At 31.4% G+C, this 26348-nt stretch overlaps 1 protein-coding gene across 5 annotated transcripts; it reads right to left on the bottom strand.

Annotated features, from left to right (window-relative positions):
* Positions 1–19377: 19377 nt before the first annotated feature.
* LOC135138933 (nose resistant to fluoxetine protein 6-like) lies at positions 19378–25921 on the bottom strand. Of its 5 annotated transcripts, XM_064068976.1 has the most exons (12): positions 25849–25921; positions 21538–21694; positions 21268–21488; positions 21114–21223; positions 20865–21055; positions 20645–20814; positions 20418–20586; positions 20175–20368; positions 19981–20110; positions 19743–19935; positions 19568–19694; positions 19378–19518 (listed from the first exon to the last, which is right to left on the bottom strand). In XM_064068976.1, the coding sequence occupies exons 2-11, from the start codon at positions 21544–21546 to the stop codon at positions 19570–19572; spliced, it is 1512 nt and encodes a 503-aa protein (XP_063925046.1). In that variant the 5' UTR covers positions 21547–21694; positions 25849–25921; the 3' UTR covers positions 19378–19518; positions 19568–19569. The 5 variants fall into 5 exon arrangements, with proteins under 5 accessions (XP_063925046.1, XP_063925045.1, XP_063925047.1 ...); XM_064068975.1 differs by having other exon boundaries at positions 19743–20110; XM_064068977.1 differs by lacking the exons at positions 19378–19518; positions 19568–19694 and having other exon boundaries at positions 19851–19935; positions 19981–20128; positions 20175–20586.
* Positions 25922–26348: the final 427 nt, after the last annotated feature.

The following is a 26348-nucleotide window of genomic DNA, read 5'->3' as shown; positions in this document are numbered from 1 at the left end:
CGGATTTTTATTTTCATGCGAACATCATTTTGGGCAAGTGGCAAAAAATATAAAAATAGGGATTAATAAATAGTGGCGACGTTATATTTAACATTATTTAATAAATTTTTATCGAAGTAAAATGAATAAAGCCAAGAATATAGTTAGTATCTTCTAAAAATCTAAAATACCACAGTTCAAAATCATACATTATATTAACTTTATTAAGAACAAAATCATATTCATTTAAATAGTTTGCCTTCCTGAATAAATTTCATGAGTACTGTAAAAGAAGTTAGTATTATTTGTCTACTTGCGGTCCGAGTTCGTTTTTTGACTATTTGATTCTAATCTCAACCCATTATGTTCGAGTCGAATACGACGTTTTATCAACGAATCTAACATTCCTGAAAAAGATCTGGGGGTGGACTCCACTAAGGGAGGCGATGTTTAAATATTCTTCACACTGCATAAATAGGCAACCAATATTACAATATCCGAAAAATTGTTGTGCATCGATATCTACATTTATTGCTTTCCAAAATCAACAAATGTTGGTTGTTGTACGTAATTTAGTATTTTTCTTTGTGTTTTTGAATGGAAAGCGATGCACACCTCCACAGATTGCAAACTGAGCTGAGGATACAATAGGCAACCAACAAAGCAATGCTATGAATAAAATCCATAAAACACGAGTGTTTTATGAGCATAATTGTATCCCTGTGGTTACGGGTATAAGGACTATATTATTATTATTAATAATAATAATAATATATTTCATAAAAACATATACAACATGTCTACATTTTTGCACGTCATAGCAAAGTAATCGATTACATTACATAAATAATTAGGTACAAAACAAATAAAAAATTAAAAACAGAGACATATCAATTAAAATATTCGTTAACAGCATAACAATTTTTTTCTAATAAATATCGTTTAATAGTTTTCTTGAATATAAAAAAATTATCTATTTTTTTTATATCGTTCGGCAGGTTATTATAAAGTTTACACGAATTAAAGAATAAACTTCTTTGGTATTTTGACGTAACATGTTTCTCAGGTAGAAGACATTCCCTGTTTCTGGTAAAATATGTATGAGTAGCACCACAGGTTTGAAATTTTCCTCTATATTTAAAGGCAAAACTTAATACCTTGCATATGTAAATATTAGCAACAGTAAGAATATTGTAAATCTTAAAGAATGGTCTGCAAGAATCCAATCTTTTCAGACCTGCGATGGTACGGATTGCTCATTTTTGTATTTTAAACACCCGATTAATTTCAAATTGAGATGATCTGTACCAATTTTCAATGTCATAGGCAAGTATCGAGTGGAAGTGACCAAAGTATAGAGTTATCAGGATATCCCTACTACAGTAATGCGAAGCACTTTTAAGCATATAACAAACCTTCGTTAGTTTACCACAAATATAGTCAATATGTGACGTCCACGACAATGTGTTGTCAACTACAACTCCCAGTAGTTTAGTAGAATTAGACAATGAGATATTAAGAGAGTTTTCAAAACTACTATACTTTTTCCGAAATAACATGTGCATTGTTTTGTCATTATTAATCACAAGCCTATTTTTGGTACACCATAAAGTTATGCTTTGCAATAGTCCGGTTGAAATAGAAGCAACTTCTTGTAGACTGTTACCAGTTATCAAAAAATTTGAATCATCAGCATAATAGATTTGCAAAACATTAGGAAACTTTTGTAAATACAAATGAAGGTCATTAGCATAGATAAAGTAGGCCCGAGGATCGACCCTTGAGGCACTCCGCAATCTACATTTCTTAACGAGGAGAAGGTGGCATTATGTAACTGCACTTTTTGCGAACGATTGGATAAGTAAGAGGTAAACCAATCTAGAGCAACCCTACGAATTCCATATCTATGAAGTTTTTCAATTAGTATTTGATGGTTCACACAATCGAAGGCTTTAGTGAAATCCACATACAAACCCATGGTTGTTAAATTTCTATCAAGTGATAACTGAATGTTGTGAATGAATTGGCTGAGTGCAGTGTCAGTACTAAAGCTTTTTCTGAATGCATGCTGGCAATGGTGCAAGAGATTATATTTTTCTAAAAAGCCTGTGAGTCTATCATTTACAATGATTTCAAGAATTTTGCCAATGCATGGCAGGAGACTGATAGGGCGATAGTTTTCCACTGCATTACGGTCACCCTTCTTAAAAAGAGGAATAATTAGAGCATTCTTTAACGAATCAGGATAGATGCCCTTTAAGAAGGACAAGGTAAAAATATAAGTTAATGGGGTAGTTATAAATTCCGACACCGCCTTCAATAAATTATTGCAGATGCCATCTTCACCGGCTGACATTGAAAATTTCAATTTATTTATTGCACTACCAACATCACTATTTGTTATGGCGCAAAAAAAAAACTATGTAAATTTGGAGGAATGTTACTTCTGACAAAGTCAATATCTATGGTATTCGGTAAATTGGCAGTACAGTTGTGCGCCACACTAGCAAAGAAATTATTAAGTTTTTCGGCACTTTCCTTAACAGAACAAGTCGCACCATTTTCAAAAATTTCAATATTAGAGTCCTTAAAACTTTTATTCGTTATTTTATTTATAATTCTCCAAGTGGCCTTGCTTTTATTGTTTGCAGTCATAATCAGATTATCATTATAGGCCTTCCTCCTTGCTACTAACATATCTTGATATTGACTGTTAAGCAAAAAAAAAATCGGTTTAAAGGTAGGATACTTCATGGATAGATTTGCATATAGTGCCACAAGATTTTTCATTCTAATTATTTCATCCGTCACCCACAGATCTTGTTTATTTTTAATTGAATTAGATTTGATAGTTTTTAAAGGAAAAGCAGTTGAAAATGCATTGCTTAAAATATTGCATAACCGATTGAAACTTACATTCACATCCTCTTCCTTTAAGACAGTATCCCACTTTTGAGTTGATAAAAGTTTACGAAAATAAGTAATATTGTCGTTAGAGAAAATCCGCCTTTGAGTGAGGTCCACTTTGGCTTTTGATATATTTTCATCAATGTGAAGTAGCAACATCTGACCAGAATGGTCAGATACGAAGTCGTTAAATACTGAAAAGTGACAATTATGGACATCCTGAATACTCACACAGATGTTATCCAGACATGAACTACTGGAGGGGGTCACTCTTGTCGGTGCAGTAGACAGGGGCGTCATATTGTACACAGTTAAGATATCATGTAATTTTTTTGTTTCCTTCTTATTGCTATCATTGAAATGAATATTAAAATCACCAGTGATTACTATATGTCTGTCTTTAAATTTAGATAGGTGTGACAGTATCCAACTTATTCTATCAAAAAAGATGTTTAAATTTTGAAGGTTTGTTCCAGGTCTGCAAATACCCACAATGATTAAATGATAATTTGGAATTTCTGCGGCACAACACTCTATCACATTGATAACCGAAATATTTTTCACAAATATAAGTTCCTTATATTTAACAATTTTTTTCACGAACAAATATAGCTACTCCTCCATGATCTACTGATTTATCCTGACAGAAATAACTACCTAACAAAAAATTACCCAATTTGAAATTTAAGATTCTTTGCTCGTCCATCCAATGTTCTGTTATGACTAATACATCGGTACTTTGATGATGGTACTCTAGGCGTACAGCTTTGTTCCCCAGACTTTGAATATTTTGGTTAGCAATTTTTAAGGTAATGCTTCGAAACATGTTGTCATCGTGAGAGTTCTCAAGGCTGGTTTTAGGCAGATCCGTCTTGTAATGCTGGCCTGATGTTATTTCTGTTGAATTTTTGGACTTCTGGGATGAAAAAACTTTGAGATTAGGACTCCATTTGGCCAGTAATCCGGATTGTAGATCTTTTCAAGATTATCAAAATTAACAGTAACCTTGAATCTTGAGTGAGACGCTTCATAGTTTTCAGAGGTTCACAGACAACTTCTGGGAAGTCTTCCACCAAGTATCCTTTCAGATCGGCAGCGGTTGTACTCTTGGCAAGTCTTCTGATGTATAGATAGGCTTTGGCTGGCGATGCCCTTATCGTCACAGAATCGCTTCTTTTACCAACGATCGGTTGTTTGTTAACAATATTGGTCTTCGCTAATGTCGTTGAAGCTTCTCTCTTTCTGTTATTAATCATACTTGTCTGTAATGAGTCACACTGGTTTTTTCTATTTTCGGGCTTACCGCTTTCCTCGTGAAACGTCTTAGGTGAAGTCAGATTTGGATTTTGTTTATTTACATCAGCTGTTGGTTATTTGCTGTTTTTTCTTGGCTTCGTGTTTTGGGTTATCTCGAATGACGCTTCACCGTCAACATTGGAGATATCGGATTTTTTACCCAAACTTTTCTCACCAGCTTTTTCATGCAGTAGTTCGACATGCTTTTCTAATAGATGGATTTTACCCTTTAATTCATGAATCAACTCGTCTTTTTGCTTCAAGATATATTGGAACACTTTAGCATCCAAAATATTTTCGGCCGCGTCCCAAAAAGTCTCTGTTTCTATCTCACCAGTTGTAGTTTTCAACTGAGGCATCGGTTTAATACATAGGGGTCTTCCGCATACCCAATGTTTCTTCAAGTGAAAATTTCGAAGGTCAACATTTACACAGCGAGAGTGGAAGTTCTTACTGCAGATGGTACATGTAATCACTGTTTTCACATCGTCAATGTTAGTATTGCACAGAGCGCACGAAACACGTGTAGGCTGATTAGCCATCTTAGAAGGTATTGAAGAGTAGTAGATAAATATAATTAATTAATTGTTTCTTTTTCCACAGTCTTAGATTTCATAATATCTGAGTAAGTGGTAATTTTGTATATGTAAATCCCAGGTAATTTAACTGATTGTCGATAGTGTTAAAATGTTTTCATGTATTAACAGGCATGTTTTTCTACTACATGTTGCATTTTTTTCTTCTATTTTTCAATATAGGTATGTATTATAGTTTGAAGTGACTCTTTTAATTCATTGTGTTTATTCTAAACTAGCTGACCCCGTGAGCTTCGTTTCACCTACAGTTTAATTTTGAATCTGCAAAACCGAATGCTTTGAAATCTTGCAGATGTTTTAAGCATAATAAATTTTTATTCAAAATCTGTTTACTTATCCCCTCCAAAAACTTCATGACGTCAGCCCAAAATTTTGCCAAATGAATCCTACCTAAAATGTCCAAAATAGGATGAGACATTCCGAAAAATAATGATTTGGAGTGGACTCAAGTTGATTCGCGTCGCAATAAGAAGAAAAAATTAAGTACAAATACAGATATAGTTTCACCCAATATTCCGTTGAAGAACCCAGTAAGGCAAAATTGGAGTTCAGTTGATTCTGTTTTTCCTCATAGTAAAAATGATAAAACTGACAACACTTCTAGCTCACAGCCCACCGGAGCTAATAAAAATCCAAACTTTCATAATAAGAAGGGAAAAAATCATTCCGTTTTAACTGGTGCTAGATCTAAGTTAAATCCTATTACAAAATACTGTCGGATTTATGTGTCTAATCTTAGTCCACTTCAAACTAAAGAGGACATTTTGGAGGTATTAAAAGAACTGGATGATAAGGCGGATTTTGAGGTAGATAAACCACCGGAACTTAATAAAAAAAGTACTAGCAGCGCCTTTACCATTAAAGCTCCTAGTACCTTCCAATCTACTTTGCTGAATCCAGATTTCTGGCCAGCAAATACATATGTCAACAGGTACTTCTCTTCAAGAAGAAAAGATACAAATTTTTCCGTTCAGCCTCAAGAACGGAATCCAGTGTAATTGAGTTTAATCCAAACATAAAAACTTGTCTCATTCCACATCAAATTCTTGACTTGCCTGTGTCATCTAATGCTTCTCACACATCAGAAACAAATGGTTCATCTATGCAGCACACTTTTAGTTCTAATCCACCTTGTGGATATATGACAATTGTGCAATCTTCGTGATTTTGTTTCTTCAAATGCTCTGGGGGTCGTGGCCTTGACACAAACTTGGCTAAATCCTCTCATCGACGATAAATTGCTACACATCAGTAACTTCACCTTGGTCCGAGAAGATAGGGAAACTAGAGGTGGGGGAGTTGCTATTTATATCCCTTCGTACTTAAAACATCATAAAATTGACATTCCTTTAGATGATTCATTGGGCTTAGAATACCTAATAGTCAAACTATCAATGAAAAGCACCACCATAACTCTTGGTGTATTTTACAAACGGCCTGATATTGCGTATAGTTGTTTTTCTATTCTTGAAGTAATTTTTAGTTTCCTTGTGTTAGAAAACTATTCAAATTTTATATTTGTTGGAGATTTTAACTGTGACTTCTTAACTCATTCCCCAGGTCGTGACTTTCTGACACATATTATGTCCAGTCACAACTGTCAGCAACTTATTAATGATCCCACTAGAGTAGCTCCGGACTTTGAATCTTTACTTGACTTAATCTTTGTTAGCAGCGATCTGCCGGTTCTCGAAAGTGAAGTGCTAGATTTGATGTTTTCTGAACATAAGTCGCTACAAATTGGTAATTAATATATAAATAACACAGTACCGAATGAGTTTAATGTAAATGACATAAATAAACACTTTATTGAATCTGTTCCAAAGTTTTCCAGCTGTGGTGAGAAGGAATATCTTTCATCTTTTACTATACAATCCTTTTCATCAGATCAATTTTTATTCAAACCAGTAGATGTTGTAACAATTGAGACCTTTATTTCAAACTTGAAACCTAACTGTGCAGGTAAAATGCTTCAGTTAGCTTCCAAGGGGTTTAGTGAACCATTCACTCGTATTATCAATCTCGCTTTTGAACAGAGACAAGTCCCGAAACTGTGGAACTCCTCTTTGGTGAAGCCGATTCCTAAGAAAAGAACATCTGTTTCTTTAAATGACTTTAGGCCAATAAGTCTGATTTGTAACACGCTAAAAGTGGCTGAGTTTGCACTATGTGCTCAATTTAAAACCTTTCTAATGGAGAAAAACATTCTTCCGTTGTAACAGTCCGGGTTTCGAGAAATCTTCAGTACATCTACACTTCTCATTTCCTTGGTTGATGACATTTTTAGTGGCTTCTCCAATGGTAAAGTCACTTCGCTAACTTTGCTTGACATGTCCAAGGCATTTGGTAGCCTCAATATATCTCTGTTGGTTACCAAACTTAAGTATTATGCAGTGCAGTACAGTACCTTGAACTGGTTCCAGAGTTATTTATTTAATAGTGCTCAGTTAGTTGACTGTAACGGTCAGAAATCAAATATGATGACCTTAAGTTCCGGGGTTCCCCAAGGATCGGTACTTGGACCTCTTCTGTTCTCTTTATATTCAGCTGGCCTAGTGAAAGTTATTAAACATTGCTGTGTACAAATGTATGCAGATGATGTACAACTCTATCTTACTTTTAATCCTGAAGAAACTGAAGCGTGTGTGAACCTTATAAATAGTGTTGAATTAAAAGTAGATAATCATGTCCTGAAAAGTTCCTCTGTAGTTAAGAGTCTGGGAGTTATGCTTGATAGCCAACTAAAGTTTGTGGAACATGTCAATCACATTTGCAAAAAAACCTTTTTTTTAATAGTAATGGCAGGTTAGATAATAATGTCAGGTCAGATTAATATCAGTTTTTGCTGTATCTGTACCTTTTGTACCAATGTTTTTTAATTTATTTATTTAAAATTGGTTCAATAAAAATTATTATTATTATTAAAATATTTCTAGTTTTTCGAGATGATGCTAATACTTCACTAGGTAACAGTTGATGCTCAAGTAGCATCTCGATACAACAAAAAAGGAAAACAGTGACAGTGTTCAACCATCAAGGCAAAATTCGAGTCACCAAAATATAAGTTAGTATGGGGTAGACACCTTGAGATGGGAATCTCTATGGCCAGTGTTAGAAAAAAAGCACTGCACAATTTATGCATAAATAAAACTTAATTACCTGAAAATTTTTTGATATTCTCGCTCCGAATGTGTTCTTCAAACTGAATACACCTTTTGACGAAGTTCCACGTTCATGAATGTCGCCATGTTTAGTCAAAATTCACTCTTACAACGATCCTACTCGTTTTCTAAGCTGCTTTACAGACAGCTCAATCATTTGCCACGCCGATGCTCATTTTTAGATTAAATGCTCACAAAACGCGTAGATGTTCAATTTGTGTCCGGGGAGATACAATGTTTCCAGGTTCAACAAGGAACGCCAGCTATTGAAATTAATTCGAAGTGGCGATTTCCATACAAAATGTTTAGAATTTTTAGATTTTTTCATAACTATAAACAATATTTGAATAATTAAAATAAGATTTGAGGAAACTCGTTATATTATTTTCATTAATGACACGCTAACCCTAATCAACTGGAAGGCATACCAGGGGTAATCTTAACGCGCCTTTGTTTTGCTTTGGTCGACGTCAAATGTTTGACAGCTGAGAACAGAGTAGTTTGTGTGGGAAAAGAAAAGTGTTGTTTTTAGTATTTTCCTCGTAATTTTTATGTTTGTTCTCTCCATAAGAACCTTCCTTGGGCCATAACAAAAATATGAAAAAAAAAATTAGCTGAAATTGGTCGAGCCGTTCTGGAATTTTGTGCTTAGCAGCACATTTGGCGATTCATTTTTATTTATGTAGATTTAAATGGTTATGATATGATGATCAATGACCTGAATGAAATAGCTTTATATTAATTTAGGAAATTACAAGAAACTTTGTTAATCGTGCGACAATTATGGCCTTATGGCTACAAATTCGTAAGAAATTCCATTCCTGAGGTTTTAAATTGTTTGATTCTAATCTGTTAGACATTTGTGCAAGTTTGTTTTTGAAGGAAACAAGTTTTTTAAGGAGGCATACATTGGATTCTATCTTAGCATAATAGGAAAAGAAAATGTGCAAGTGCGAACTTCTCTCCCATTAATAATTGTTACCTTTGTGCTTTTGCTCAAAAGATTGCAAAAAGCTTGAACCTTTGCAAATGTAGTTCTTTGAATTTTTTTGTACGCACAATCAAAACACACAATGGACTTTTCAATATCCACGGATACTATGAGGGTTAAAGTAAATATGAGCACAGCTACATATATATATGTGCCGTCAAAGTAATTTAATTTCTTTTTTCATCTCTTGTGAACTTTCACACTCCTCTTTTTCAAAAATATCTATATATTTTTGTATCAGCTAACGGAACAATAGGGGTTAGGTTGTCAAAGCTTTCTCAGAATTAGAGGTACTATCAGTGATTAAATGTGTATTGTGTAGGTACTTTTTGAAAAAATCCTTATGAATATCGTCCATACATTTCGCAATATTTTTGTAAGTATGGCCAAATTTTATTCGTGTACAAGAAAATGCCAAAGATTTGTTTTGAAAAGTATCTGCATCAATACAGCCTGTTATTGAAAGGTACGTACAAAATAAAGTCGACAATTGGTCTCCAAGTATGGGTGCTAAAAGTTAAAAAAAGTTCAGGTAAAAGTGTTCTCCTTTTCGAGATAAAAATTATTAAAATTTATGTCCAAATTCGTTGTACGCCTCTGATAAAAAGATCATCTTTCGTTTCTATAGCAACATTTAGTCTTGACAAAAGTTTTATTGTTACAGTTGCTAGGATTTACTAAAACAAATTAATTTTACCTATTTATCCTTCAGTAGCGTCTAAAAAGATTGGATAAGGGTTAATTTTCCCCTTAAAATTTTGATAAGACAAAATAAGTTTTTCCGACTTCTTAGACTTCGCGAAGAACTGTCCATTTTGTTGTACGTACCTTTCAATAACACCCTGTATAATGAGCTGTTTTGTCCAAATATATTTTTTCATTATCACTCCAAATATCTGTTTTTCTGTAAATATATTGAAGACATGTGAATAATTTTTTGCATTTTGCTTTACACAAGGTATTTTAAAATGATTTTCATCTAATCCTCTATAGATTTTCTAAGTACGTAAATTAAAAAATATCGTTCCACGAAGGTAATGGCTGGAAAGTAATTGTAATTATAATTGTTGGTTGCAAAACTACCAAACACTCTTGAAAAAATAAAGTTAACTCAATCTCTGCTTCTATTTGTTGTTTAAATTCCTTCCCTGCAGTTGGAGATTTTCCCTTTGAGAAAAGCTGCCCACTTTATAGTGCGCATGTAGTAGGTACAAGACACAACGGTTATTTGTTGGTGTTATTTCATCGCATATTAAGGTAATTCGCTCCATTAATCTTTCCAGATGATTCATTTGTTTTTTCTTATAGATAGATCTGATTTTTGACGAATCCAAAAATTGAGAAGTCCAGTCTTCAAGAAATCCTAAATTTTCTTGAGTAGTATCAGCTGTAGCTCCATCTTTTTGGAAGAAACCACCTTCAAATTCTTCTCAATGCACCTGTTCTAAAAATGGTTCCAACAGTTGTTGCCTCTAACGTTGTCCATTAATCGCATTGTGAAAAAATATTGCCATTTTTTCACGTGATAGGAAGAAGAAGTTGCAATATTGCATCCGACGGATGTCATAGTGTTTATAATCGTGTTTAAAGCTTACAAGTTCACAACATTTCGGAAATGACACAATACGGAAAAAAACAAAATGATGTACTCGGATCACACATGTCACGTTTAAAGATTGTCTACTTTCATTGGAAAACAATTATTTAACTTTTAGAGCACCTTTACCACATTAAATTATGTAACAATCTCTTAGAAAATATGTATTTACAACCAACACAAATGATTAAATAAAATTTACTGTGAAATATTTATTCTCCTAAATTTGATTAAAAAAACAACTTCTAAAGAAAATTTGCATAAGTCAAAATTAATCTCTCAATTAAGCAAAATTATATGAAACTAAGTTCTTTTTAAACCAGCTGTTTTTCTTAAATGTCCAAAAAATTTTAATTGCGATGTCGAAGTTAAAACCAAGAAATTTATTCTTTTCCAATGATACCAATTTGAGTTTTGATAATAATTTTTTACAACTGTACAGAAAAATTTTGTGATAAAATTCAAATACGGTCCTTATAGGGAAAGGGTAGTGAAGTCGGAAACAGAATGTCTTGTTCTCTGAGCAGAAATAAATATTAGTTAGGAGTATTATTTATCAATAAGCAAATAATAAAAAACGTTGCAATTTTCACAGTAAATATTTATATACGTAAAGAACACTTCAACCAGTATATGTTAAGCAAATAAGTTTACTTTTATTCTGAATTTAAAGGTGTGGTTTTGGGAATATTTACATGTATCAAACTAGTGATAAATTTATACTTAAAAACAATTTGTTTAAGTTATGATTAATGTACTATTTTACTTCCTGAGCGTTCGCCAAAGAAATATTGTAATCGAATCCATTGGGCGACTGGCTGCTTTTATATTTTCTCGATGGATCATGATCCCAAGACTACGAAAAAATGCATCTCTTGTTTCCGTCTGTCTGTCTGTTTGTCTGTCTATCTGTCTGTCTATCTGTCTGTCCTCCGCCCGTGACAATTTTTGTTAGACAGATAATTTTCGAAAATACCTTAGCGGTTTTTGTCAAATTTTTGTATTACTAATATCATGTAGATGAAATGCTAACCAAACTTTGTTTAATCATCCCCACTAACAATGTGATGACGTCACATCAAAATTCCATATAGTAAAGTACACGTCATTACACGTGTAGTTTATGAATCCGTATTCAGTTTTTAACCGAAACGTCTAGATTTTGGGAAAAGTGATCATAAGCATGGTGACTTTTTAATCAAAATATATTTGATTATCGCCTTCAAAAAATTGACGACGTGACCACAAAATTTTACTGAATAAATCCTATCTAAAATGTGCAAAATATGAAGAGTCCACATTTGGGATTTATCACTGCATTCGTACTAAAAGACACGTCAGTTCGAGCTGATAGACGACGTAATAATGAATGAGGATTTTCTTCAACAAACACCTCCACTTTTTTCTATTTGCAATTTCTCGTAGTGGTTCTTTATTTCTTTTTTTCTACTTTTCGAATTTTCGGTGTTTCGATTCTTCAGATTTTAGATTTTTTAGTTTTTCGACTTTTCAATTTTTAGATTTTTAATTGTTCTGTTTTCCAATTTAAGATTTTTCATTTCCTCGAATTTTTTTATTTTTCGTTTCTTCAATTTTTGACTTTTCTAATTTTATTTTAAATATGTAATGATAATTATGTTACTTAAAATTTGTTCATTTTTGTATTATTGAATTTTAAAACTTTCATTCATTCGATTTTTCGATTTTTTGGTATTTAATTTTTGAAGTTCTCCAGATTTTTCGAATTTTGGAAGTTTCGGTTCCTCGAGTTTTTCGGTTCGATTTTTTTTCTTCTTTGCCATTTTTTGATTGATTAATTTTTTCCAATTTTTTAGTTTCAGTTTTTCGATTTGCAATTTTTCTATTTGTTGCAATTTCTCGTTTTTTAGTTTTTCGATTTTTCAATTTTTTCCACTTTAAATTTTCGGTTTCTCAATACTTTCTTTTTTCAATTTAAGGATTTTCAAATTTTTGATTTTCAAATTTTCGGTTTTCAGTTTTTCGATATTTCAGGTTTAAATCTACGAGTATTGATTCTGAGATTTTCAATTTTAGATTTTTCAGTTTTACGATTTTTTAATTTTTAGCCACTTCAATTTTTGATTTTCAATTTTTATAGTTTTTTTTTTTTTTAATATGCAACAATAATTATAATTTTTTCCACTTTTGTATTATTGGATTTTAAAACTTTTGCATTTATACGATTTTTCAACTATTCCATTCTTAATTTTTGAATTTTTCTATATGTATATATTTAATTTTTCAATTTTCCAGTATTTCACTTTTACAATTTTTTGACTTTACAATTTTGACTCTTCTATAATTTTTTGACTGAATAATTTTTTTCAGTTTTTTAGTTTTCCGACAATTATTTTTTAGTGTTTCCATTTTTCGTTTCTTCAGTTCTTCGATTTGTAATTTTTCGAATTTCCACTTGTTCACTATTGCAATTTCTCGTTTTTTCATTTTTAATTTTTCGATTTTTCAACTTTTAGACTTTTTAATTTTTCGATTTTCCAATATTTTCTTTTTTTCAATGTAAAAATTTTCAGTCTATGGATTTTTCAAGCGGTTTGTAATTATTCGATTTTACAAATTTTAGATTTTTTAGTTGTGTAATTTTTCAATTTTAGATTTTTCATTTCTTCGATTTTAATTTTTTTTTTGATTTGCAATTTTTCTAGTTTTATTTTAAATATGTATTAATATTTAAAAGTTTTTCCATTTTTCTTTTGATCATTTTTCGATTGATTTATTATTTTCAGTTTTTACCGTTCTCCGATATTTATTCTTCAGTACTTTAATATTTCGTTTCTTCAGTTCTTCGATTTCCAATTTTTCGAGTTTTCACTTGTTGGATATTGCAATTTCTTGTTTTTTCAATTTTTCTATTTTTCAGTTTTTGCCACTTTTAAGTTTTCGATTTTTCATATTTTAGATTTTTTAATTTTTCGATTTTTCGAAATTTTCGTATCTTCAATGTAAAAATTTTCAATTTATGGGTTTTCCAAATTTTCGATTTGCAAATTTTTGGTTTTCAATTTTTCTATTTTTCAACTTTTAGGTTTTTTAATTGTGGGAATTTTCAATTTTAGATCCACTTTTAAAATTTGTAATTATTCAGCACTTCCTATAAAAAAATTGGTCTAAAGAGTTTAGACAGTACTTCCCTCGCTGTCGGAAACTTGACGACTGCATGCCTATTGTGTTTTTTTTTCTCATTACATTTTTGTAGTGGGAATTTAAAAAAAAATTGTGATGACGTCATCAACATTTTTGCAAGGACACGTATATCAGTTGGGATAGATGTAGTGTAATACTAAGAATAAAATTATTGTATTCCCAAATTTTCGGGAAAATGAATTGGGTCGTTTTGAATATTGATTTCTTATAATCAATAAAATAACGAAACAATTTATGCGGCGCCGGTGTGTAATATCTAGAGAGCGGATTTCTGTCGGGCTAGGCAAGGCCAAACTCGGTACGGCTCGTGCGGGATGCGAATTCATTGCGGTTGCGGACTGCACTTCGTTTATTTGAGATTAGAATAACGCTGTTTCGTTGCACTCTGCTGTTAATTCCCGTTCTCATTTACTTAGTCGTTTGATTAATAAATCGTTAATTATATTTATGGAATTAGTACCGATTAAACGTGACGTAGCCCGACAAAAATCCGCTGTCTGGTAATATGAAAGGCAACTGAAAATCGTTTATGTATAAACATTCTTAATTTAAGATGACAAGCGTAACAGCATACGTGAGAGTCAAACAGAGAAACTGTAAACAAAACGACCATCGGTTTTATTGCTTCGACTTCCGCTTATTATATAAAACATTGGGTTTTATTTTAATTCTTGACGGTGAAATTCACAATTGGTTGATTATAAACATGTCTATTTCACATTCGCGGAACCAAGTGAACGCATAAAACAAATGCAGGTCTGTAATGTTAAAGTCGATGTAAATAAGCGTGCTACCCTTATGTTTCAACCGAGTTTTTCCTTTAACAAATTTTGTGTCTACCAAATTGGGTTGGTTGGGGTGTAATACTAATAATAAGTGTTCCCTTTAATTTAATCAATAAAATAAATTGACTTCATTAATTTTTTTGAACCACCTCTTAAGAAAATCTAAAAAATATGAATGGAATGATAAATCACAAGTACAAACTCATCATATTTTTTGCATTTTAGATAGGATTTATTCAGCAAAATTTAAGGGTGACGTCATCAATTTTTTTAGGAGGGATGAACAAATACATTTTGAACAAAAGTTTACCATGCTTATAATAACTTTAAAATATTCCCAAGATTTCAAAGCATTCGGTTTTGTAATTCCTGATTAAATCGATAAAATAAATTCACGCCTTCATTAATTTTTTTGAGTCACCCTGCATATGCAAATCCAAAAATATGAATGGAATGATAAATCACAAGTACAGACTCATCATATTTTGTACATTTTAGATACGATTTATTCGGCAAACTTTTGAGCTGACGTCATCAGTTTTTTGTAGAAGATAACCAAATATATTTTGACTGAAAATTTATTATGCTCTTTATAACCTTAAAACATTTGCAAGATTTCAAAGCATTCGGTTTTGTAGTTCCTGATTAAATCAATAAAATAAATTTACGCATTCATTAATTTTTTTGAGTCACCCTGTATATGCAAATCCAAAAAATATGAATGGAGTGATAGATCACAAGTACAGACTGATCATATTTTGTACATTTTAGATATGATTTATTCCACAAACTTTTGAGCTGACGTCATCAAGTTTTTGGAGGGGATAAGCAAATATATTTTGACTAAACATTTATTATGCTCTTTATGACCTTAAAACATCTGCAAGATTTCAGAGCATTCGGTTTTGTAGTTCCTGATTAAATCAATAAAATATATTTACGCATTCATTAATTTTTTTGAGTCACTCTGTATATGCAAATCCAAAAAATATGAATGGAGTGATAGATCACAAGTACAGACTCATCATATTTTGTACATTTTAGATATGATTTATTCCACAAACTTTTGAGCTGACGTCATCAAGTTTTTGGAGGGGATAAGCAAATATTTTTTGACTAAAGATTTATGATGCTCTTTATAGCCTTAAAACATCTGCAACATTTTAAAGCATTCTGGTTAGCAGATTAAAAATTAAATTTCAAAATGTTGTTTTATAATTTTGATTTTTTTTCCAAAAATTTGGACGTTTCGGGTGAAAAGTCGATTCAGAGTTGTAAACTACATGTGTAGGACTATGTTATTTTATACAATTGAAAACCCATTTACTATGTACAATTTTGAAGTGACGTCATCGCATTAGTGGTGGGGATGATTAGACAAATTTTGGTTAGCGTTTTACCATCTACATGATATTCTTAATATAAGTACAAAATTTCACAACAATCGGTCGAGTACTTTCGGAGATTATCTGTCTAATAAAATCCGGGACAACAGACGGACAGACGGACGGACAGACGGACGGACAGACGGACAGACGGACAGACGGACAGACAGACGGAAATGGGAGACCTATTTCTTCGTCTTCTAGGGGTCATGAAAGATCGAGAAAACGTAAAAGTAGAGAGTCGGCCGACGGACTCGATTACAATACTTCCTTTGCTTACGCTCGGGAAGTAACAAAGAAAATGAAAAAAAGAAAAATTGTGATAAAAAATCAATAATATAAAAATTAAAAATTGGAGACAATCTATACTTCTATACTTATATAATAAAGCTGAAGCTTTTGTTTATTTGAACACGCTAATCTCAGAAACTACTGGTTCAAATTCAAAAAATCTTTTTGTGTTGGATATTCCATGTATCATATCTACATATGCGCTATATAACATCACGCTACGATCATTAGGAGCGAAGTAGCAATGAAAAATTCGGAAAAACGGGAAAATTATTCCTCCTTTGACAGCTTCCGTTGCTTACGCTGCTTAAACGGTTAAAGTTACGTAAAAATCATGTATGACGAAATTGTTCCCCTCTAAAAGCTCTAAAGAAAAGTCCGCGACAGCATATGTCTATCTTTTAAGGTCGAGTCAGTATAACCTTTTTTATGGTAATGAAATTTGTTCTAAAATAATACTGCATTATGTATAAAATTCTCGCGTCACAGTGTTTGTAACCGAACTTCTCCAAAATGGGTTGACTGATTTGTATGAAATTTTTTATATATATTCGGTAGGTCTGACAATAAGTTGTAAACTATTTTTTAAACCCCTAAGTGATAAGGGTGGCTCACCCTAAAAAATGTTTGTCTATTTTTTGGACAAAATTTTTTATTTTAATTTTTTTAAGATTTGCCATCAACAAATACACATAACCCTAAATTTTCACCTTTCTACCACCAACCCCCATTTTTTAATCGTCTATAAAATAAAAATCAATTGCTGTCCCTGTTAGTCTCGCTAAGACTCAAAAGCGGCTTGACCGATTTGAAATTTTTTTTATATTACGGGGATGGTTTATAAATAAAAAAAATAAGGATAACTTAAATGAACAGTTAGAAAATAAAAAAATTCTAAAAATCTTGTATGAGAATCGCCACTTCGAATTAATTTTAATAGTTGGCGTTTCTGACGGACCTGTCGTCTAACTGACGTGTCATACAAAACTAATTCTTCCGTGCGATTGTGAAAAGTATATTGCATTTCAAATCGTTCTTTGTTTTTTCGTAAAAAAAAACGTCGTTTATTTTAAGAAAAGTCTTGGTTAAAGTGAATTTAATTACACATTGCGAAAGTTTCTTATTCATTTTGATCTGCCATTCTATTTACCTATATTCACTTTGTTGGTTTCGACAAAACCTCAAACTTTACCGTTATTCGAGGATTTAATTTGAAGTTTTCAATATTTTAAAATTCTCAAGATAAAATTTACAGATTTGATTGACTGTGAAAATAATTCTGTGTCGTTTTATGAAGTTCATTAAAATGCCGAGAAGACGACAAGCTCACATAGGTCCACGAAGTCAATCAAATGTGCCACGAACTACCTCAGGTGCAAACCGCAATGATTTATTTCACGGGTAATTTGGATATGGAAGTTGATCAGCGTTGTGCTCATAATCAACATAATCAAACATTGAAGCGAGACATTGGGTGGTATGAATAAAACTGAGTAGATGCTCATATTCGAAGTACGAAGTACCTACTTCATTATTACTCTTATATACTCTATGTACTGAGTACCTACTTGGAAACATTGTATCTCCCCGGACACAAACTGAACATCTACGCGTTTTGTGAGCATTTAATCTAGAAATGAGCATCGGCGTGGCAAATAACTGAGCTGTCTGTAAAACAGCTTAGAAAACCAGTAGGATCGTTGTAAGAGTGAATTTTAACTAAACATGGTGACTTTCATGAACGTGGAACGTCGTCAAAAGGTGCATTCAGTTTGAAAAACACATTAGGAGCAGGAATATCGAAAACTTTTCATGTAATTAACTTTTATTTATGCATAAATTGTGCAGTGCGTTCTTTCTAACACTGGCCATAGAGATTTCCATCTCAAGGTGTCTACCCCATACTAACTTATATTTTGGTGACTCGATTTTTGCCTTGATGGTTGAACACTGTCACTGTTGTCCTTTTTTGTTGTATCGAGATGCTACTTGAGCATCAACTGTTACTTCCTGAAGTATTAGTATCATCTAGAAAAACTAAAAATATTTTAATTTGATATTCGAGTAGATACTTCGTATTTCGAGTATGAGTATCTACTGAGTTTTATTTATATCAACCATTGTCAAAAAATTGATCGAACGTTGTTTCGACAGAACTTCCGTCGCACCAAAAGTATAATGAAACATATTCAGCATTTTCGCGTTGAGTCTTTTCTTCACACAATTTTGTGATGATCTAATCAACATTTACTATCAACACGTATACCACCTTGGATTGGTGCAGTGTAATACTAAAAATAACTGTATTGTATTCCCAAAATTATCTACGAAAATCGAGTGAGCCATTCCATCAATTTTTTGGGGGGAATAAATAAATATTCTTAACAATTTACCATGCTTACAATAACTTTAAAACGTCTGCAAGATCTCAAAGTATTCATTTTTGCAACTCTTGAGTTATTCACTAAAATAAATTGACTGATCCATATATTTTTTTGAGTCACTGTAAAAGCAAATCTAAAAAATATGAATGCAATGATAAATTACGAAAATATACTGATGATATTTTCCACATTTTAGATAGGATCTATTCGGCAAAATCTTGAGATGATGTCTTCAAGTTTTTGGGCTTGATAAACAGATATATTTTGATTGAAAACCTACCATGTCAAACAGTAACTTCAAAACCTCTGCAATATTTCAAAATTCAGTTTTGCAATTCTTGATTCAATCAATAAAATAAATTGACTCAGTTATTAATTTTTTTGAGACACCCCCTATAAGCAAAACTAAAAAATATGAATGGAATGATAAATCACAAGTATTGTCTCATCCTATTTTGGACATTTTATATAGGATTCATTTGGCAAAATTTTGGGCTGACGTTATCAATTTTTTGGAGGGGATAAGTAAATATATTTTGAATAAAAATTGATTATGCTTATCATATGTTTAAAACATCTGCAAGATTTCAAAGCATTCGATTTTGCAGATTCAAAATTAAATTGTAGGTGAAACGAAGTTCACGGGGTCAGCTAGTGAAAAATAAAATCTGACCTGAACTGACCTGACCTGACCTAACCTGACCTGACCTGACCTGATCTCTCCTAGCAAAACCGTCTAAATTCAACTGATCATCAGAAATATTAAAATTGTCAATCAAAAGAACATTCAATCTTGGTCAAAATGATAAAAAAATACGAAAAGAACATAAACAACATTTATTCGCTTTTGGTTTTCTTCACAATTAACATCTTCGACAATCTCTCCATTGGTAATAACACGAAAACAGTCAATATCAGAGACGAAAGGTAGGACAACGTAACATTTTTCATAATTTCGGCAACCTACAAAAATTAATTTAGTTAAAGTACAACCGTGCTAAAAATATTCAACTATTAAGTAATCGTCCTTCTTAAACCCGCTTCTATATTCAGAAAAGTATAGTGAATAATGTAGGCACCAAACGACAGATGACCCATAGTGTACATCGGAGCCCACTCCATAGATTTTTTAAAAACACCTGAAACCGAAATTAGTCTCAGCAATCACACTAAAAACAAATTCAAACCTCCAATATCTTGCGATAACCCAAAAATTAGCATCGCAATCCCAAAAATGAAGAACTCCTTATCTGTACTCCCATAGGCTGCAGTAAACCATCTACTGTGTGAGTAGTACCATGTGGTCATGGAATACATGGACGCTAAAGGGGTATCAACGACTAAAACTGTAGTTATAAGCCACCATAAATTTGCGTAGACCTGAAACAACAATCTAGTGAGACGTAAACTCTCCAAGTAGTCAACCTTTTTGGTTATGAATTTTTCCTTATCGTATTTCGTGCTAAAGTGCCCAATGCACAACCCACATCCAAGTGCAGCCAAATTCGAACAAGTCGTAGTCCACGTAGCTTGCCACTCTTTGACAAAAAGAACTCTTAAATATTACGTTAGTCTAAAAGCGGTTTTAAGAAAGTTGTCACAGCTTTGACAAAACTTACTCCGGAGTGAACAGAACTGAAAATTTGTAGTGGTTCGAAAATAAATAAGCGAACGTGATGATTATGTGACCAATGATTACCAGCCCGCACGCCAGAAACAAATATTTGGGTTTCTTTTGGGTTAACCATAAAATTAAGAGTCCTAAGACGGTCAACTGGAAGTCTACGGACAACGACCAAGTGTGAATGAGGCACTAAAACCGTTACAAGTTTGAAAAAGTTTGACACAATTATCGGGGTTACAATTCCATCGCTGACGGCAAAATTACCCACGTAGAGCAAATTTGTCCACCAGTTTTCTCTACACATTTGGTGTTCTGTACCCATTATGGTCTCCCAAAGTGGACCACGGAACAAATGAACCAAGAGCGTTCCGTGCAAGGCTACAATAAGTATTTGTCCTGAAGTAAACCTGTCAAAGTTGTCATTCAATGTCACACGAGTTTGGACAAACATCCATTTTTAGGTACCTAATGTATCGTTTTATGGTCGACCGCACAACGTATCCAAAGTCGACGTAACCCTCGGCTTTGAGTCGTCTGAAGAATTTGATTGCCATCAACCAAGACGATATGACGAAGAAAATCGACACTATGATTTTTCCTTGTGAGAAAAATAGATGGAACCATGTTTTAGCTTCCTGAAATTAAATAGTATGGTAATTATGGAACATAAGTTTGATATAGGTACTTTTTCGTAACTATCAGGGTTCAAAAGTGGCGTGATTTTATCAAAGCCTTTCACGTGTCCAAATATCACAAGCACGGACAGTACAAATCGTATTGTCTGCAAAAAAGGCATGTAATCCTTGTCTTGATGTCGAACGTCGACTATTATTTTCATGTTATCAAAAATCGAAAACACTGATAGACATTTTTGGGCTAAAATAAAAAAAAAACAAGTTAGAAATAGTTATTTTAGTTCTAATAGTTACAATACTTCGTGTTAGTGTTCTGTTATTCGAAGTATCACGTTTTGACTTATTTTTGACAATTTCCAACCAAATTGTCACTGATAGTACGAAAGCGACGTACACCCCTAGAAATACACTGCAAGAAAAATGACACGATTTACATTTTGAAGGGTATTTAACCTTATGGTCAGATCTATAGCATCTACTTTATACTTGGAGGTAGGTGTTTCACAACGCATTTCTTCGACCCGTCCTACCAGCCCCAAATTTTGATATTTCGTCTTGTAGTGGTGCTCCAAACACTCAGAAATCGTTCCTTGGTAGCTTGAACATATTCCAGAGGTACAAATTCCATGTCGCAGCAAATCGTGACGATAGTTCCTGCTGTCCGAACTCATTTCCTGGAATCCAGTTCAAGACTTTTGATACAGGTGTACGTCGTCAAATTACCTCAATCATGTCCCACGCTTCGCTCGCATTTTCTGGATTTTCGGGTTGAAGCTGTACTGTGAGGGAGCAGTAGGCGGGTCGGTACTATTAGTGAGGTACAAGCATTTGTCGAAATCGTCAAGGTGGAACAAATCAGGAGTAAGGTCATAATTTCCATCTAAAAATAACAATAACAATAATAATAGTGATAATTGTTCTAACTGAGTTACCTGTAAACTTTGAGACAGAGAATGATATTTGCAACAACAAAATGACCGCTAGGTCTCTACTCATTTTCTAAAAATCTGTTTTCTGTTTGAAATTGTGGTTCGGTTCAAAATTAAAATTCGACTGCTTGGGCATGAATTGTAAATTTCCGTTTTTCTGCATTTTGCGGCAAACTTTAAATAAAGTTGTATGTAAAATATAGACTATTATTATACTGTTATTTATTTTTTATTACTTGTGATAACGTAATTATACCGGTGTTATTGAATCTCATTCGTTTGAAATTTTTTTTTTTTTGACATGTTGATCGTTGATTGATAATATACGTAGAATCATATAAACGATTTGGATTATAACCAGTCACTTAACTATGTACTGTTGGTTGCCTATATTGCATTGTAGCGCAAATAAGATTCAAATTTTATTTTGCAATTCGATTTCTCAACTTTTAGATTTTTTAATTTTTCGATTTTTCAATAGTTTTCAATGTCAAAATTCTTAATTTATAGATTTTTCAAATTTTCGGTTTTGAATTTTTTTTTTTTGATTTTCTAGTTCTATTTTTCAATTTAAAATTTTTCAGTTCCTCGATCTTTCTATTTTTCGTTTCTCCAACTTTTGATTTACGATTGTTCTAGTTTTATTTTAAAAATGTAATAATATTTACTCCTATAACTTTTAAAATGTTTCCATTTTTCAATTTTTCATTTTTTTGTTTCTTCAAGTTTTTCATGTTGCAATGTTTAGATTTTGCAATTTTTCAATTTGGAATTTCGCCAGTTTTCAATTTTTATTTTTTCAATTTTTTGATTTTTCGGTTTTTCATTTCTTCAAATTTTTTACTTGCAAGTTTTCTTTGTAGTTTTTTTCTTTCATTTTTTAAACTTTTCGATTTTTCAACGTTTCGATTTCTCAACTTTTAGATTTTTTAATTTTTCGATTTTTCTATATTTTTTCAGTGTGAAAATTCTTAATTTATAGATTTTTCAAATTTTCGGTTTTCTCGATTTTTTGATTTTTTAATTCTTTAATTTTTCAACTTTTGAATTTTCACTATTTAGATTTTGCAAATTTTAGATTTAAAATATCTCGAAGTGTAAAGTTTTGAGTTTTTCGGTTCTTTAATTCTTCATTTCCTCAAATTTTCGAATAGTGGTTTTTCGTTTCGGTAGTTTATTTTTTTAATTTTTCTCGTTTCGACATGCAATTTTTCAATTTTTCATTTTTTTGTTTCTTCAAGTTTGCCATGTTGAGTTTTCATTATCAAAATTTTCGATTTTCCAACTTTTTTAATTTGGAATTTCTCAAATTTTTGTTTGCAATTTTTCGTTGTGGTTTTTTAAACTTTTAGATTTTTCAAAGTTTCTATTTTGCAAATTTTAGATTTTTTAGTTTTTTTGATTTTTGAATATTTTCTTTCAGTGTAAAAATGATCAGTTTATGGATTTTTCAAATATTCGGTTTACAATTTTTCGATTTTTCAATTTTTATTTTTTTTTAATTTTACAACTTCTGAGTTTTGACAATTTAGATTTTGCAATTTTTCGATTTCATGTGTCTTGAGTTTTAAATTTTTGATTTTTCAATTTTTCGATTCTTTAATTTTTCATTTCTTCAAATTTTCGATTAGCAGTTTTTCGTTTCGGTTTTTTATTATTTTAAATATTTTGTGTGTTTAATTTTTCGATATATAATTTTTCAATTTTTCGGTTTGGTTTTTTCTTCCTTCAATTTCGCGACATCGAGTTTCCATTATTAAATTTTATTTATTTTTTAAACTTTTCGATTTTTCAATGTTCCGATTTTCCAAATTTTTGCTTTTTTAATTTTTTTAATTTCCAACATAGTTTTTTCCTTTTCGGTTTTCAATTTTTCGATTTTTCTAATTTTAGATTTTCTAGTTGTTTTATTTTTCAATTTAAAATGTTTCAGTTCCTCGATTTTTCAATTTTTCGTTTCTCCAACTTTTGATTTACAATTGTTCTAGTTTTATTTTAAAAATGTAATAATAATTACTCCTATAACTTTTAAAATGTTTCCAATTTTCTAGTATTGAATTTTAGAACCTTTTCATTTATTCGATTTTTCGATTTTTCGGTTTTTAATTGTTGAATTTCTCAGCATTTAATTATTCAATTTTTCTATTTTTCAATATTACAGTTTTTCGACTTAAGAATTTTGACGATTCTATAATTTTTCGATTTTGCAATTTTTGGATTTTTATATTCTACGTTTCCATTTTTCGATTGATTGTTTTTTTCGAATTTTTAGTTTCCAGATTTTTAGTTTTTCAGTGTCTCAATTTTTCATTTCTCCATGTCTTCGATTTGCAATTTTTCGTTTTTTGAATTTTCAATTTCTAACTTTTAGATTTTTAATTTTTCGATTTTTCAAATTTTCAATTTGCAAATTTTCGGTTTTCAATTGATCGATTTTTCAAATTTCAGACTTTTTAACCGTGCGATTTTTCACTTTTAGATTTTTCGTTTCTTCAATTTTTGGTTTGTAATTTTTCTAATTTTATTTTAAGTAAGTAATAACAATTATAATTTTTTCCGTTTTTTTATTATTGGATTTTAAAACTGCAATTTTTCAACATTACAGTTTTGACGATTACTACGATTTTTCGATTAACTTTTTTCAATTTTTTTAGTTTCCAGACTTTTAATTTTCCATTGTTTCAATTTTTCGTTTCTACTGTTCTTCGATTTGCAATTTTTGATTTTCCACTTGTGCGATATTGCAATTCTCGTTTTTACAGTTTTTGATTTTTCAATTTTTCGGTTTTTTAATATTTTCTTTGTTTCAATGTGAAAAATTTCAATTCATGCGTTTTTCAAATTTCCGCTTTCCAATTTTTTTATTATTGAACTTTTAGATGTTTCAGTTCTTCGAATTTTTCATTTTTCATTTCTTTAAATTTTGATTTGCAATTTTTCTAGTTTTATTTTAAATATGTAATAACTAATACTAATTATAAGTTTTTCCATTTTTCTATGATTGATGGATTTTAAAACTTTATCGTTTATTCGATTTTTCAATTTTTCGGTTCTGAATTTTTGAATTTCTCGATATTTGATTTTTCAATTTTTCGATCTTTCAGTGTTAGTTTTCCGACTTTACTACTTTGTCGCTTCTATAATTTTTCGATTGATTAACTTTTTTTAATTTTTGAGTTTCCCGACTTTTAGTTTTTCAGAGTTTCAGTTTTTCGTTTTTTCAGTTATACAATTTTCCTGTTTTTTCTGCTTTTTAATTTTTCGACTTTTCAAAATTTCGGATGAATAAACAAAAAAAAAATTAATACTCTTTGATAAATCTAAAAACTGGAAATCAAAGCTTTTAGATTTTTAATATTTCGATTTTTAATTTTTGAATTTCTAGTTTTCCAATTTTTCAATTTTTCGACCGTTCAGTGTTATAAATTTTCGACGTTACAGTTTTGAGGATTCGATAATTTTTTGATTTTACAATTTTTGGCTTTTCGATTGTTAATTTTCCGTTTTTTTCAATTTTTCGATTATTCACCTTTTCGAATCAGGAACTTGAAAAATTGAAGAAAAAAAATTGAAAAATGGAATGATTGAGATTCTTAAAAATGGTAAAAGTGCAAAATTGGAAACACGAAATATATTGTAAAATCGAAATATTGGAAACTAAAGAAATCGGAAAATCGGATAATTGAGAATTCCAAAAATTGCATAACTAAAAACTTTAAAAGTGAAAAAACTGTAAATCGAATAATAGAAAATTATGAAACCGAAACACTGAAAGGTGGAAAAATTGCAAAAATAAAGAAAATGAAAAAGCGAAAAATAGTGATATCAAAAAATTGGTCGAATATAAATGAATTCAGATTTTTCTAAAAATTATAACGTTTTATTTTGCGAAAGTTTTTTTTTATAATAACCGTTGTAAGTTGAAATAAAGTCTATATTCGATTATAATATTTTTTTCAGGACACAGATCTAATAAGACCAGAAATTTCTTCAAGCAGGCAACGTAATATAATTGAAGACAATCAAGAAACGAGGGAAAATAGCAACAAAAATAAAACTAGGCTAGGGGAAATTGAACATTGCTAGTCTTTGTTTAAAATATTACCTATTCGTGGACGGAACTAGCACACTACGATAACAACCGCGATGAGATATCAATACTTGACAAATGATTTTGCGTCATCTAAAAGTTACTAAATATTTACGACAGATTTATAATTTTCCTTATTTAAAATAGGACCGGGGTTTAAGATAGTATACAAAATGTCACAGTTTTAACATGATGATTTTTTTTATCATTTTCTGCTTTATATTGCAGACTTTCCGGAAAAGACCGGGAACCACCGACAAAGGAAAGCAATGCGAAGACATGCTCACCGCCAACGTCGTACAACAGCCGGTAACCGACGCTAAATCAAAAGATTTTTATATTTCTTCCAACAACGAAAATTTTGGCGACTTTAACAACCTAGTTATCGAAAATGAGACTAATCGGGCAATCGAAACAAAAGCACTCCAATTAAAACACAGCTAGCAGTCGAGGAAATTTGTCTGTGAAGCAACTGGTGAGCAGAAGTGGAAACTTTAGCATTGTCAAATATTTCA

The sequence above is a fragment of the Zophobas morio genome, unplaced genomic scaffold, assembly GCF_036711695.1.
Source record: "Zophobas morio isolate AGI-343-1 ecotype UQ-CSIRO unplaced genomic scaffold, CSIRO_AGI_Zmor_V1 ptg000030l, whole genome shotgun sequence".
Taxonomy (NCBI): Eukaryota; Metazoa; Arthropoda; class Insecta; order Coleoptera; family Tenebrionidae; genus Zophobas; species Zophobas morio.
The sequence above is the reverse complement of the archived record's forward strand: the minus strand, read 5'-3'. Positions and strand labels throughout refer to the sequence as shown.